General features: G+C 32.8%; 1 protein-coding gene across 5 annotated transcripts in view; it reads left to right on the forward strand.

Annotated features, from left to right (window-relative positions):
* LOC137646493 (uncharacterized) overlaps nucleotides 1-5,997 on the forward strand; it is a 75,444-nt gene extending 69,447 nt beyond the window's left edge. For all 5 annotated transcript variants that reach the window (XM_068379605.1, XM_068379619.1, XM_068379598.1 and 2 more), the window contains 2 exons: nucleotides 361-498; nucleotides 1,944-5,997. In XM_068379605.1, coding sequence (XP_068235706.1) covers nucleotides 361-498; nucleotides 1,944-2,171 — 366 coding nt within the window. In that variant the 3' untranslated portion in view covers nucleotides 2,172-5,997. The remainder of the gene's footprint in view (nucleotides 1-360; nucleotides 499-1,943) is intronic.
* Nucleotides 5,998-11,285: the final 5,288 nt, after the last annotated feature.

An 11,285-nucleotide genomic window follows, 5' to 3' on the forward strand; every position in this document is an offset into this window, starting at 1 on the left:
ACCTCAAAAAATAACAAATTTTAAGTAATTTGTATTTTTCCTAACAGTACTTACCTCGAACTACTTTCTTAGGAGTATCTGGGATCTCCTCCCAACCGACCAGAGTTTTGTGTAGTTTACCCTAGTCCCGTTTTCTATGAGGGGTAACCTCAGGTGGAGTGATACACGCCCTGAGGCTAACCCCAGGTCAGAGAGCATGCTTTACTATGTATAAAAATTCTCCAGATTAAAGGACATTAAATTTTTGTATAAGTATACAGTACTTTTTATTTTCTTCTAAATTCTAGGAAAAGGATCTTTTTCATTACTGCCTTGTTTATGTAATCACCAACCAATTCAGTATCTTGATTGTCATTACAGCTCAAGCGGCGTCACGTGCAATTGATGACAAAACGCATGAGAAATAGTGAGACACCACCAGGACTTTTGCTCCTGACCCTTCTGGCCCAGTGTTGCCAAGTGTGTCTAAAAGAAAATGCTGTGAATAGTCTAGCAGAGGTATAGTATTTACTTTTTATTAATTTTTAATTTGCATCCCATTTGAAGTTAATTGATTAAAATTACTTTTTCTTCATTTTCAATTTGCATCTCATTTGAAGTTAATTGATTAAAATTACTTTTTCCTCATTTTCAATTTGCATCCCATTTGAAGTTAATTGATTAAAATTACTTTTTCTTCATTTTCAATTTGCATCCCATTTGAAGTTAATTGATTAAAATTACTTTTTCTTAATTTTCAATTTGCATCTCATTTGAAGTTAATTGATTAAAATTACTTTTTCCTCATTTTCAATTTGCATCCCATTTGAAGTTAATTGATTAAAATTACTTTTTCTTCATTTTCAATTTGCATCCCATTTGAAGTTAATTGATTAAAATTACCTTTACTTCATTTTCAATTTGCATCCCATTTGAAGTTAATTGATTAAAATTACTTTTTCTTAATTTTCAATTTGCATCTCATTTGAAGTTAATTGATTAAAATTACTTTTTCCTCATTTTCAATTTGCATCCCATTTGAAGTTAATTGATTAAAATTACTTTTTCCTCATTTTCAATTTGCATCCCATTTGAAGTTAATTGATTAAAATTACTTTTTCTTCATTTTCAATTTGCATCCCATTTGAAATTAATTGATTAAAATTACTTTTTCTTCATTTTCAATTTGCATCCCATTTGAAGTTAATTGATTAAAATTACTTTTTAATCATTTTCAATTTGCATCCCATTTGAAGTTAATTGATTAAAATTACTTTTTAATAATTTTCAATTTGCATCCCATTTGAAGTTAATTGATCAAAATTACTTTTTAATCATTTTCAATTTGCATCCCATTTGAAGTTAATTGATTAAAATTACTTTTTAATAATTTTCAATTTGCATCCCATTTGAAGTTAATTGATTAAAATTACTTTTTAATAATTTTCAATTTGCATCCCATTTGAAGTTAATTGATTAAAATTACTTTTTAATCATTTTCAATTTGCATCCCATTTGAAGTTAATTGATCAAAATTTTTCTTCATTTTCAATTTGCATCCCATTTGAAGTCGATTGATTAAAATTACTTTTTCTTCATTTTCAATTTGCATCCCATTTGAAGTTAATTGATTAAAATTACTTTTTCTTCATTTTCAATTTGCATCCCATTTGAAGTTAATTGATTAAAATTACTTTTTCATTTTCAATTTGCATCCCTTTTGAAGTTAATTGATTCAAATTTTCATGTGATTTGAGAACTAAATATTTTTCATGGTAATTATTTCAAAAATATTGAATACTGTAATGTATTCAATGCGTTGACATAAGATTTATGATATACTCGTTGACTTTCCTCAGGAACAGTTGTGATTTCTATAGAGATTATACTTGCTGTATTCCTCATTAATCATATGTCATGTCTATTTTCACGATAATATTATCTTTGTCTCTTTGTCCTGACAGACTGAATGCCTGTTCTTCGTACTGACAGGAGTAGGGAAAGACATTGAGGTGGAGCTACCACACCAAATGGCACGGGTCATGAGCGCCGCGCGTGATGCATTCCTAACTACTGTTCGAGTGCCAGCTGTTCGGAAAACGTTACTCCAATTAATTGAAATGCATGCTGCCAGATGGCAGCTCCCAGCCCCTGCTGTTATGTATTATTATCCAGGGTCTGGATGTAAATAATAAAAGCTTACATAGGTTCCAGAATTAGAAGAAATTTGATCTTTTGTCTGGTGCCAAATCATTGCTGGTGGAAGGCTAGACATTAAAATATTACAATAGCACAGCTGCCAATTTTATATATTCATTTTGTGACTGAAATCAACTCTTTTTATAAATCCCTTTGATATATCAGACACCCACTTTCATTCAGTTTTATACAAAAATTGGTGTGAATTTGTGCCTTTGAATGGTTCAACTGAAGCCTATACAGTTAATGGATGAAGTAAATTAGTCATTGTGAAATCAATTGGTTGTAAATAGATTGTCACCCTCTTGATTGCCTTTTGAGTAAAACTGGCATCTTGTAGGTTCATATAGCCTTATATTCTCCCAAGAATGCTTCTATTGGCATTCACATCCTAGTCATGCTAGTTTGTCTTGGAAAGTCTTACTGTCATGATAAATGATTCTTCTGCGGTAACATTATAGTATACTGTATCTGCTTTAGCAACGAGACTATTATTGGCAGCTTTAGAAAGAAAGATGTCATTCTTCAGGGCATGCAAGTTATTATTGATAATATCTTGAAGCGTATAAACACTGGCAATGCATTGTAAAAGCCATATTTCAGCTAATAAACTTTATTCTTGTCATTTCAACATCACTAGCAATCCTAGTCAGATTCATCTTTCAACAAACAGCATGATGCTCTCGTCTGTTGCCACTTGCCTACCTGTCTATGACACTTGTTGGTTCTGGATAGAAGTAAATTTGTGCCATGCTGGGTTAATTGCTTAACTAAGAAGGCTCCACTTTAAAATTTCACTTTGAATACTTTCTAACTAGTCCATAATTGGCATCACATATTTACAAGAAGAACGCCTTAACCATAATTCGTCTATTGTTGAGCAGTGGAGGTCTGTTGAAGGGATGCCTTCTTTTCTCAACTTATCCATGAGCTCCTGTTTGCACCAGAAGGAGGAATGTCTCAGCCTGGCTTCTCTAACTTATCGATCGACCGACATGATAACGATTCTCGATATTTCGAGTGATTACACCTATTAGGGTAATCATCCTCAGATATAATACAGGCCAGCCGGAGACGCAGTGTTGCTGGAGGAGCTTGTAAGGAACTCTTGATCTTGTTGATGGGTGACAGCTTTTCAGTAGGCTACTGTGGTTTTGACTTTTGCATTAAGGCTTAATGGCAAAGTTAGGTGCTACAGTGAAGTGTATTGAGCCATGAGTGGAGTGTATGCTGTGTTTTGAGTTATCAGTCCTCAACAAGTGGTCCTAAGCTTGTCACACCTGTTCCTCTCCAAAAAAAAAGTACATGAGCCCTTCACCGGCTGTGCCTATGAGCTGTTCTTCCTCTACCCAGCTTCGTCTTTGAGCTGCTGATAGTCTTCCAAAAAGAGAAGGTCCAACTTCCTATAAACAGCTTCCCATTGATTCTCTTATAATCTTTGTCCTTTGCAATACAACTTCAAATCTCCAGTTACTATTCCAGCAATGCCGGTCAACTTTACCTTCTCATGTGCACTTTTGGACCTTGATGGGCTGACCTTCCATGGCAGAAAAGCAATACTGGGTCTCATTTGACTGAATATTTGGGGTTTCCATTTTTTCAGTAATTTAATAAAGATTAATGTTCTATAGTCTATGAATAGTTATGTTTTTCTATTTAGATTTTGATTAAAATCTAAATATTCAGTCACACCTGAGTTAGTATTGTTTCCATCTACACAGGGTCACAGTTTGCTCATCATCTTGAAAGTTCCTTAAAAATTTTGGCCTATCTTTTTAAAGAGATCTAATATTTTTGTATGGGAAGTTATTTCTGGTGACTCAAGTGAATTTCTAGAGTGATACTTTTTTCTCAATCTTTTTTTATGGAAGTGAAGACCATTTTACTGCATATTTTGGTGCCTTAGAAGAAAATTAGATATCAGCTTAAATATATTATAATAATAATTGATCTAGCAATATAATTTCTAAGGTTTTTCACTAATACAGTACACTATACAATGAATTTGGAAACTCTATGATCATTGTCTTACGGCTTCTATAATTTTGAAATATTTTCAACCTGATGTTCATCTCTAGGAAATAGAAATATTTTGGAATATTGCGGCTGTAATGAAACCTCACGAAATATCATGATGTAGGTACATTAGGATTAAGCATCTACTTAATGTTCTCCATACATATGGTTATTTAATTTTCCAGTAATAGAATCTGACAGCCTTAAACAAATATTGTGAAACTGATTTTATACTAATGCATTATATTTTGATAACTGCTCAACTTTGTGGAATTTGTAGGTCCAACTCATTAATAGAACCCAGACTTAATCAGTTATAATTGTTTGAGGCTATTGTACATTTTTTTTTTTTTTTTGATAAACTTCTATTTTATCTAGGTCAGTGGTTCATAAATGATAATCTTTTGTCTTTCATTATTAACTTGCAACACATACTCATTACCACTGCATCTGCTAACGCTGCTGAACATTTCGCTACCTCATTGCAAGAGGGTCGTAACTCCAAATTCCTGATTTTTCAGGAGACGTATTTGAAAGTTGCTAAGTCCTGTGAATTTGATCATGTTTCACAAATCTTCTTAGTGCCATCTCTCGGCCGCTAATTCACCTAGATTTACGACTCTTTTACCAAAAGATGCAGAATCAATTCGGCAATCTTGTACACCATATAACTCAAAACTAGCAAATTTGGAGTTACGACCCTCTTGCAATGAGGTAGCGATTTATTGAATGTTCTGTTATAATTTCTGGCTCTTAATGTGTTTGTTCATCACTGTTCTGATTAACGATTGCAATGCATATTGCTTTGATATACTGGCAGTGAGTGTTCGGGTAAAATACCAAATTGTGGCTTACCAAAAGTGTATCAGAGCTTTCAAGTGAAACCAGAGAGACTCTGGAAAGGGAAAGTATAGAATGGTGTTGGAGATTGTCCTAACATTTCCCCAACTAAAAGCTTGAATGTGTAACGAGAATGCTTTAAGTAATCTAGTCCATTGCCACAATTACTTTTGGGCTGCCTGTCTTGGCTTTATTTATGTATGTGTGTATATATTTATTACGGCACCGCTCTAAAAGATTGTTGAATATTGATATCCCTTTCATAATTAGTAAGTGCTACAGATGTATTTTTAGAAGAATAAAAAAGATATAAAAGGAATTAGGAAAGTGGCTGTGCTTCCTGGGGAAGAAGCCATTGAAAACTATTGGTACAGAAATTGAACAATAAGTCTTTGTTGTTGTTGCTAACTTGGTATTGTATCATGGAATGCTGAGAAAAATTACTATAATCAAAGTTAACATTACTAATTGATATTTTTGGATGAAAATAATCTCTTGAAGACAAGTTTTTTTTTTTTCTTTTTTTTGAATGAGATATGAATGAATGTGTAAATATGCTTACTCTATATGAAGGAAAAGATGCTTGCCTCTTACGGCAGCATGGAAATCTCTTTCTCATTCCGCTCACAATGACCATCACGGCACCTTCAACACACCGCTGCAATTAGCAATGTGCTCTATAGAAAGATGGATATTTTGCAATAGCTCACATGTTAAAGAAAAGTGGTGTTTCATTTCTTTAAATGTGATTTTTTTTTTTTATAAAAAAAGAATTTACTTCCATTTTACTCTGAGATAAGACGTGGTTTTGATCACTATTTCTGTGTGAATTATAATCCATGTTTTATCCCAAAATGACCTGAAATGCCTTAAACCTATTATTTTGTACAGACGTGTGCTAATGATAATTATTGTCAATGAATTTCATGTCAAACTTTGTAGAATAAAAATGTTGATTCAGAACTTTATTTTTATTACACATTTTATACATTTCTTGTGAGAAAAACCTGAAGACTTATCTTTTTAGAAAGTGTTATAATAGTGACCTGAAAACTATTAAGCCTGAATACAAATGCTAGTGAAATAACTGATAATGATACAGAGCAAAATATTAACTGGAAAGAAATTATTTTTCACACACCAAGGCCCGCCTGAACAGACCTTTAGTGTCTGATGGAGGGCGAGAAATAAACCACTAAAAGTAAAAGTAAGTAACTGCTATTGAAACGGGTAGTTCCATCTCTTAGGAAAGCAGGAGTAAAAGAAATTATATCAACATACGCATCATGTATCGCTTGTACATACTGTAGTATGAAAAGCATACAAAGGAATTGATAAAAGATGTGAGTTAATGCTTATCATTAATTACATTTTATCTACTCTTGGGAGTGTTGATTCCTCGGTTAGAAGCACAATAATTGCAAAAATTTTTATCTTATGACATTTTAAATCTTTTTATATGCCATACACCCTTTATTTCCAAAGACTAATGTATGAAAAACCTAAACGGTTTTGTGATGACCTTCAAATGTGTCCTTTTTCTTAAATTTGCCCATAGGGGAGAAGTTATTTAGCATGATATTCGAGGTTGTAATGTAAGGACACCGCTCCCTTGGTCGTCCAGAAAATCAACAATCTGCTCATTTATTTGAATTCTCCTTTCGCCACACCGTGGTTTCCCATGTATATGTATTCCGCTCTATCAGAGCTACATTTTGACATATGTATCATTTCATTGCATGTTTCTGTTAACTCATAATTCGTATATTTGTAAGTGTAAGAAAACACATATATTTTGGCGGGCAATTCATTCTGACTTGGCGCCAGCGCCATCCTACCTTTCCGTCCGCACCTTGTAATGTACTCCCATGCACATTTGAATAAAGCATCAGTTGATCTTGGTGACGCTTGTCTCACTGTTCTTACAGTAAGTACATTCTTAGCAGTTTCAATCAGCAAGGTACATTGGTATCGTCTACATTATACCTTACAGTACATGTCAAAATATAAACGGTCCTAAATGTTCTTTACATTTTTTTTTTTTTGACATCAATTGAGATATTAACAGTAATACAGGGACGAGTATCCTATTTTCCCTCACCCTTTATTTACAACTGTACGTGCTGACACAAGATCACCTAAATAACATCAACATCTTTTATAGATACACACACACACACACACACACATATATATATATATATATATATATATATATATATATATATATGTGTGTGTGTGTGTGTGTGTGTGTATGTGTGTGTGTATAAATATATATATATATATATATATATATATATAGAGAGAGAGAGAGAGAGAGAGAGAGAGAGAGAGAGAGAGAGAGAGAGAGAGAGAGAGAGAGAGAGAGAGAGAGAGAGCCATTTTCTAGTCCACTGCAGGACAAAGGCCTCATACATGTCCTTATACATGGCTGTGATTTGGCTAGTTTGCAGCACTGAGTTGGCCAACTATGGATTGGTGATGGTGGGAGACTTTTCTCTGATCGCTCACAGGAAACCAACCTAGTATTGGTGTCCCAGACAAATTTAATTAAAATTTGTTGAGAGATTTTTATCTAAAAACTTAAATACGCAAAAAGATATTTCAATTTTAATCAGTTATAATAAATCCAGATGAAAATTGCAGATAAAATTATTATTATAGAATTTGATTGATTTTAATCAAATATAAAAATAAAAATTGTAAATGTCTTTTTCCTTAAAAGATTTGGAAAAAGAAGAATAGTCTCAGTTTCATATTTACCAGAAAAATTTAGAAAAATACCTTCAAACTTTGATTTTTTTTTTACAAATAATAAAGAAAATATATCCATTTCTATATATTAATTCATTAATTTATCAAATTTTAAAGTGAATTTCAATAAAAATATATTTTATATTCAAAGAATCTAAAGTTGAAATGATAGTTATATATTAGAGAAGGATTAAGCCTGAGTTTTTAGTTACTCTTTCAAAGCATATTTATTTTTATATAATTTTAATAGTATATTTATATAGTAAGACGACAAACAAACTAATATATATTTGATTTTTCAAGCTGTATAATTTCTTGCCAAATATTTGCGAGATATTAAAGGTAATTTGCCATTGTTTACATAAGAAGTTGACAATTACCTTTTAAATATCTATTATTGTCCAAAGGTATTTTAACTCTAAATAGCTTCACCTGAGAAATTGGCGCTAAATTCAAACTAACAAAATACCTTGATTAATCAAATTTATGAGAAATGTACAGACTTTTCAACAAATATTCTTGATTAAAATTAAATTTTAATAAAATCTAAGGGAATTTCATTAACATTTTCACTATCTTTTATTCATATAATCTTTTTTCATTTTGGCCACGTGTTCCTGCTAAAAATCAGCTGATTTTTGTATTACCAACTTATATTTGCAATGTACCTTTAATATGTCATATTTATTTGATAAATAAAGAATTATTGGCATAAAAATCTATTCATAATAAATTTTCCTAGTTCATTAATTTAATATTCAATAAAAATTATAATTATTAAGCATAAATTCAAAATTTATACAATAGTTACATATTAGAAAAGTTAATAGTTGCAAAATTAGTTGTTTTTACACCCAATAGGAGGCGATACCATTGCCATGTCCATAAATTTTTTTTAGGTGCCGAGCGTAAAATGTGTCTAAAAACATGATCAATTATTATAAATATATCATAAAAATATTTTAATTTAATATTAATATTGTTATATAGTTTTAAATAACATTTTCATATGATTTTATCGGATATTTTGTATTTAAGCTTGTTGGCACTTAGATCATGGCGTCTACATTTAGGGGAATTATTCCAAAATAAAAAAAAAAATTTAGTGATTTTCGGGACAAGTTTTCTAAACCAGTTTGATGGTTTAGAAAATATTTTATTGTTTATGGTTATTAAAATTTAATTCTTGAAAGTAATTACATTTTATAATATAACTATAAAGCACAGAAATATATATAATACTGAATTTAAATTGTGTTAATGAATGCTAGGGAAAAAATTAGCTAATAATTTCGGGGAAATTTGATAAAAATAACAGTTTGATGATTTAAGCAAATTTTATTGTCTGTTGTTACAAAAAATGTAATTTATAATAGTAATTAAATTTTACAATATAACTAAAAAGAACAGAAATATATACATAGTCTGAATTTAGCTTGTGTGGATGAATGCTAGGGAGAAAATTAGCCCCTATTTTAGGGGAAGTTTTGTTTGTTTAGGTATTTATCTTCATTCCAACTTCCAACATGGCGACTGACTCCTTGTTTCCGGAAAGTCCACAATCTTCTTGTTCTCCCTGCTAAGCTTCTAAGATTAATCGAATGTAAGTTATTTCATATTTATTATTATATCATATACATGACATCCTTTATGCTAAATATTTTTCTTTATGCCGTGATTATTACGAAAGTGTGGCAATGTCAAAACTTCAACTGTAAAGCCACAAAGGTTTAGGCTATGTCATTATATGTAAAATTCGCTTATTTTATGAAAATTGCTTTAGATATTGTGCCAAGGTGAGGTATAGACACAGTGCCACTCTGAAATTGACCTGTTCATTATTTTGTGCAACCAAATGAGGAAATATTAACCAAGTTGCTTGAAAACACGTGCATGGCAAGATGGCCGGTTCCTGGAATTACTGGAATCCCCAGGTAAATACTGGAATCAACTAGAAAATTACCGAGATCCCCTACAATTACACTGCAAACACTTAGAACACGATAAATAATATTTGTATATTAAAATACGTTATTTTTATGTTTTAGCATATATTTTTTGGCTAGGGGTTGGAAAATCCCCAGTGTTACATGCTTCAAATAACCATGATCCAGACCATTCCTGGAAATTTCTGGAATCTTATATGTTATTGTAGCTTATAAACAGCTATTTAAATTTTATATATTGTAATTTTACCAATATTTTTCCATGGCATATCATTTCTCCCCTTACCTAACCTACTCCAGTATGTGGGGGTCTTACCTTAGACAAAGACCCCTGATATATCTTTGCTAAAGACTATTATCTCACTTGGTATAGAGGATAATAGTTTACAACATCATGCTCTCCATTTACTCCAAAATAATGCAGTCCTGCAGTTTTCACCTTCTTGCACAGTAAGTAGGTGGTTATTTAAATTCTGGGAAAGAAATAATTAGCAAGATATGTTGAGGAAGGGGGAAGGGGTTATAAAAAGAAAATAGCTCTGTTTTCTCACCAACCGACATGGTACTGACGTAAATAACGTGATTTGACCGAATTTGAACTTCATTTCAACCGCGAACCAGCAGAACAACCAATTACACTAACTTCAGGTTGCCGAACTGGTTGCTGTTATTACGGATGAAATGAAGGTGAAAATCGGTTAAATCACGTTATTTTCTACAGGAAAACATTTTCTGTTGAAATTATTAAATATGATCACTATCGTTATATATGTGTTAAAATGTTTAAATATAATGACTTGTTCAACAGTGTCACTTCACTCACGTATGTACTGAAAAGGATGATAAGATTAGAAACGTTACCAATGATACACAGTTAAAGGTGTCTGGTTTCAGTTCCATCAGAATAGATGCTCACCAGAACGTCAGCCAGGCAAGCCCAACTACCCCACTGAGGTGCCCTACCACAGCAGTGGCCTCCCCAGTAAACAGCTTAAACTCACGGCCCTGGGCGGGGATCGATCTCTTGCCACGCGAATGCGAGGCAAACACGTTACCACTGTTAACGTTGGCAATATTAGAGTAATATTACCATGAGTTTGTTCCGTAACCGAAATACAAACCACACTATTTACATTGGGTTTACCTTTCGGCGTAGCTGAAATGACGAGCCAATAGTTTTTAACGAGGGTTAACTACCCCCGCGCTAGTTAGCGGGGGTAGGGGAAGGGGTAGCTTGCTACCCCTCCCCCCCACACACCGGTGATTTGCTTCACTTCACTTTTGGCTCCGGCAATGAACAGACGTGTCTGTCCATCGTCCTCGTTGACAGCCCTAATCTTTTTTTTCTTTTTCTTCCAGTTTGTGTGTGTGCGTTTTGAAGTTGGCCTCACCCTTTATTGTTCACCATGCGCAAGTGCCCTGGGATTGCCGGTCGCCCTTGCGGTGGACACAGATCCTCACACCCTTTGCCCGCAGTGTCGAGGCCGACGGTGTGACAGAGAATACGTGTAGTGAGTGCAGGGAGTGGTCTGCCTCCCAGTGGGAGAGGTT

This window comes from Palaemon carinicauda, chromosome 1, assembly GCF_036898095.1.
Source record: "Palaemon carinicauda isolate YSFRI2023 chromosome 1, ASM3689809v2, whole genome shotgun sequence".
Taxonomy (NCBI): domain Eukaryota; kingdom Metazoa; phylum Arthropoda; class Malacostraca; order Decapoda; family Palaemonidae; genus Palaemon; species Palaemon carinicauda.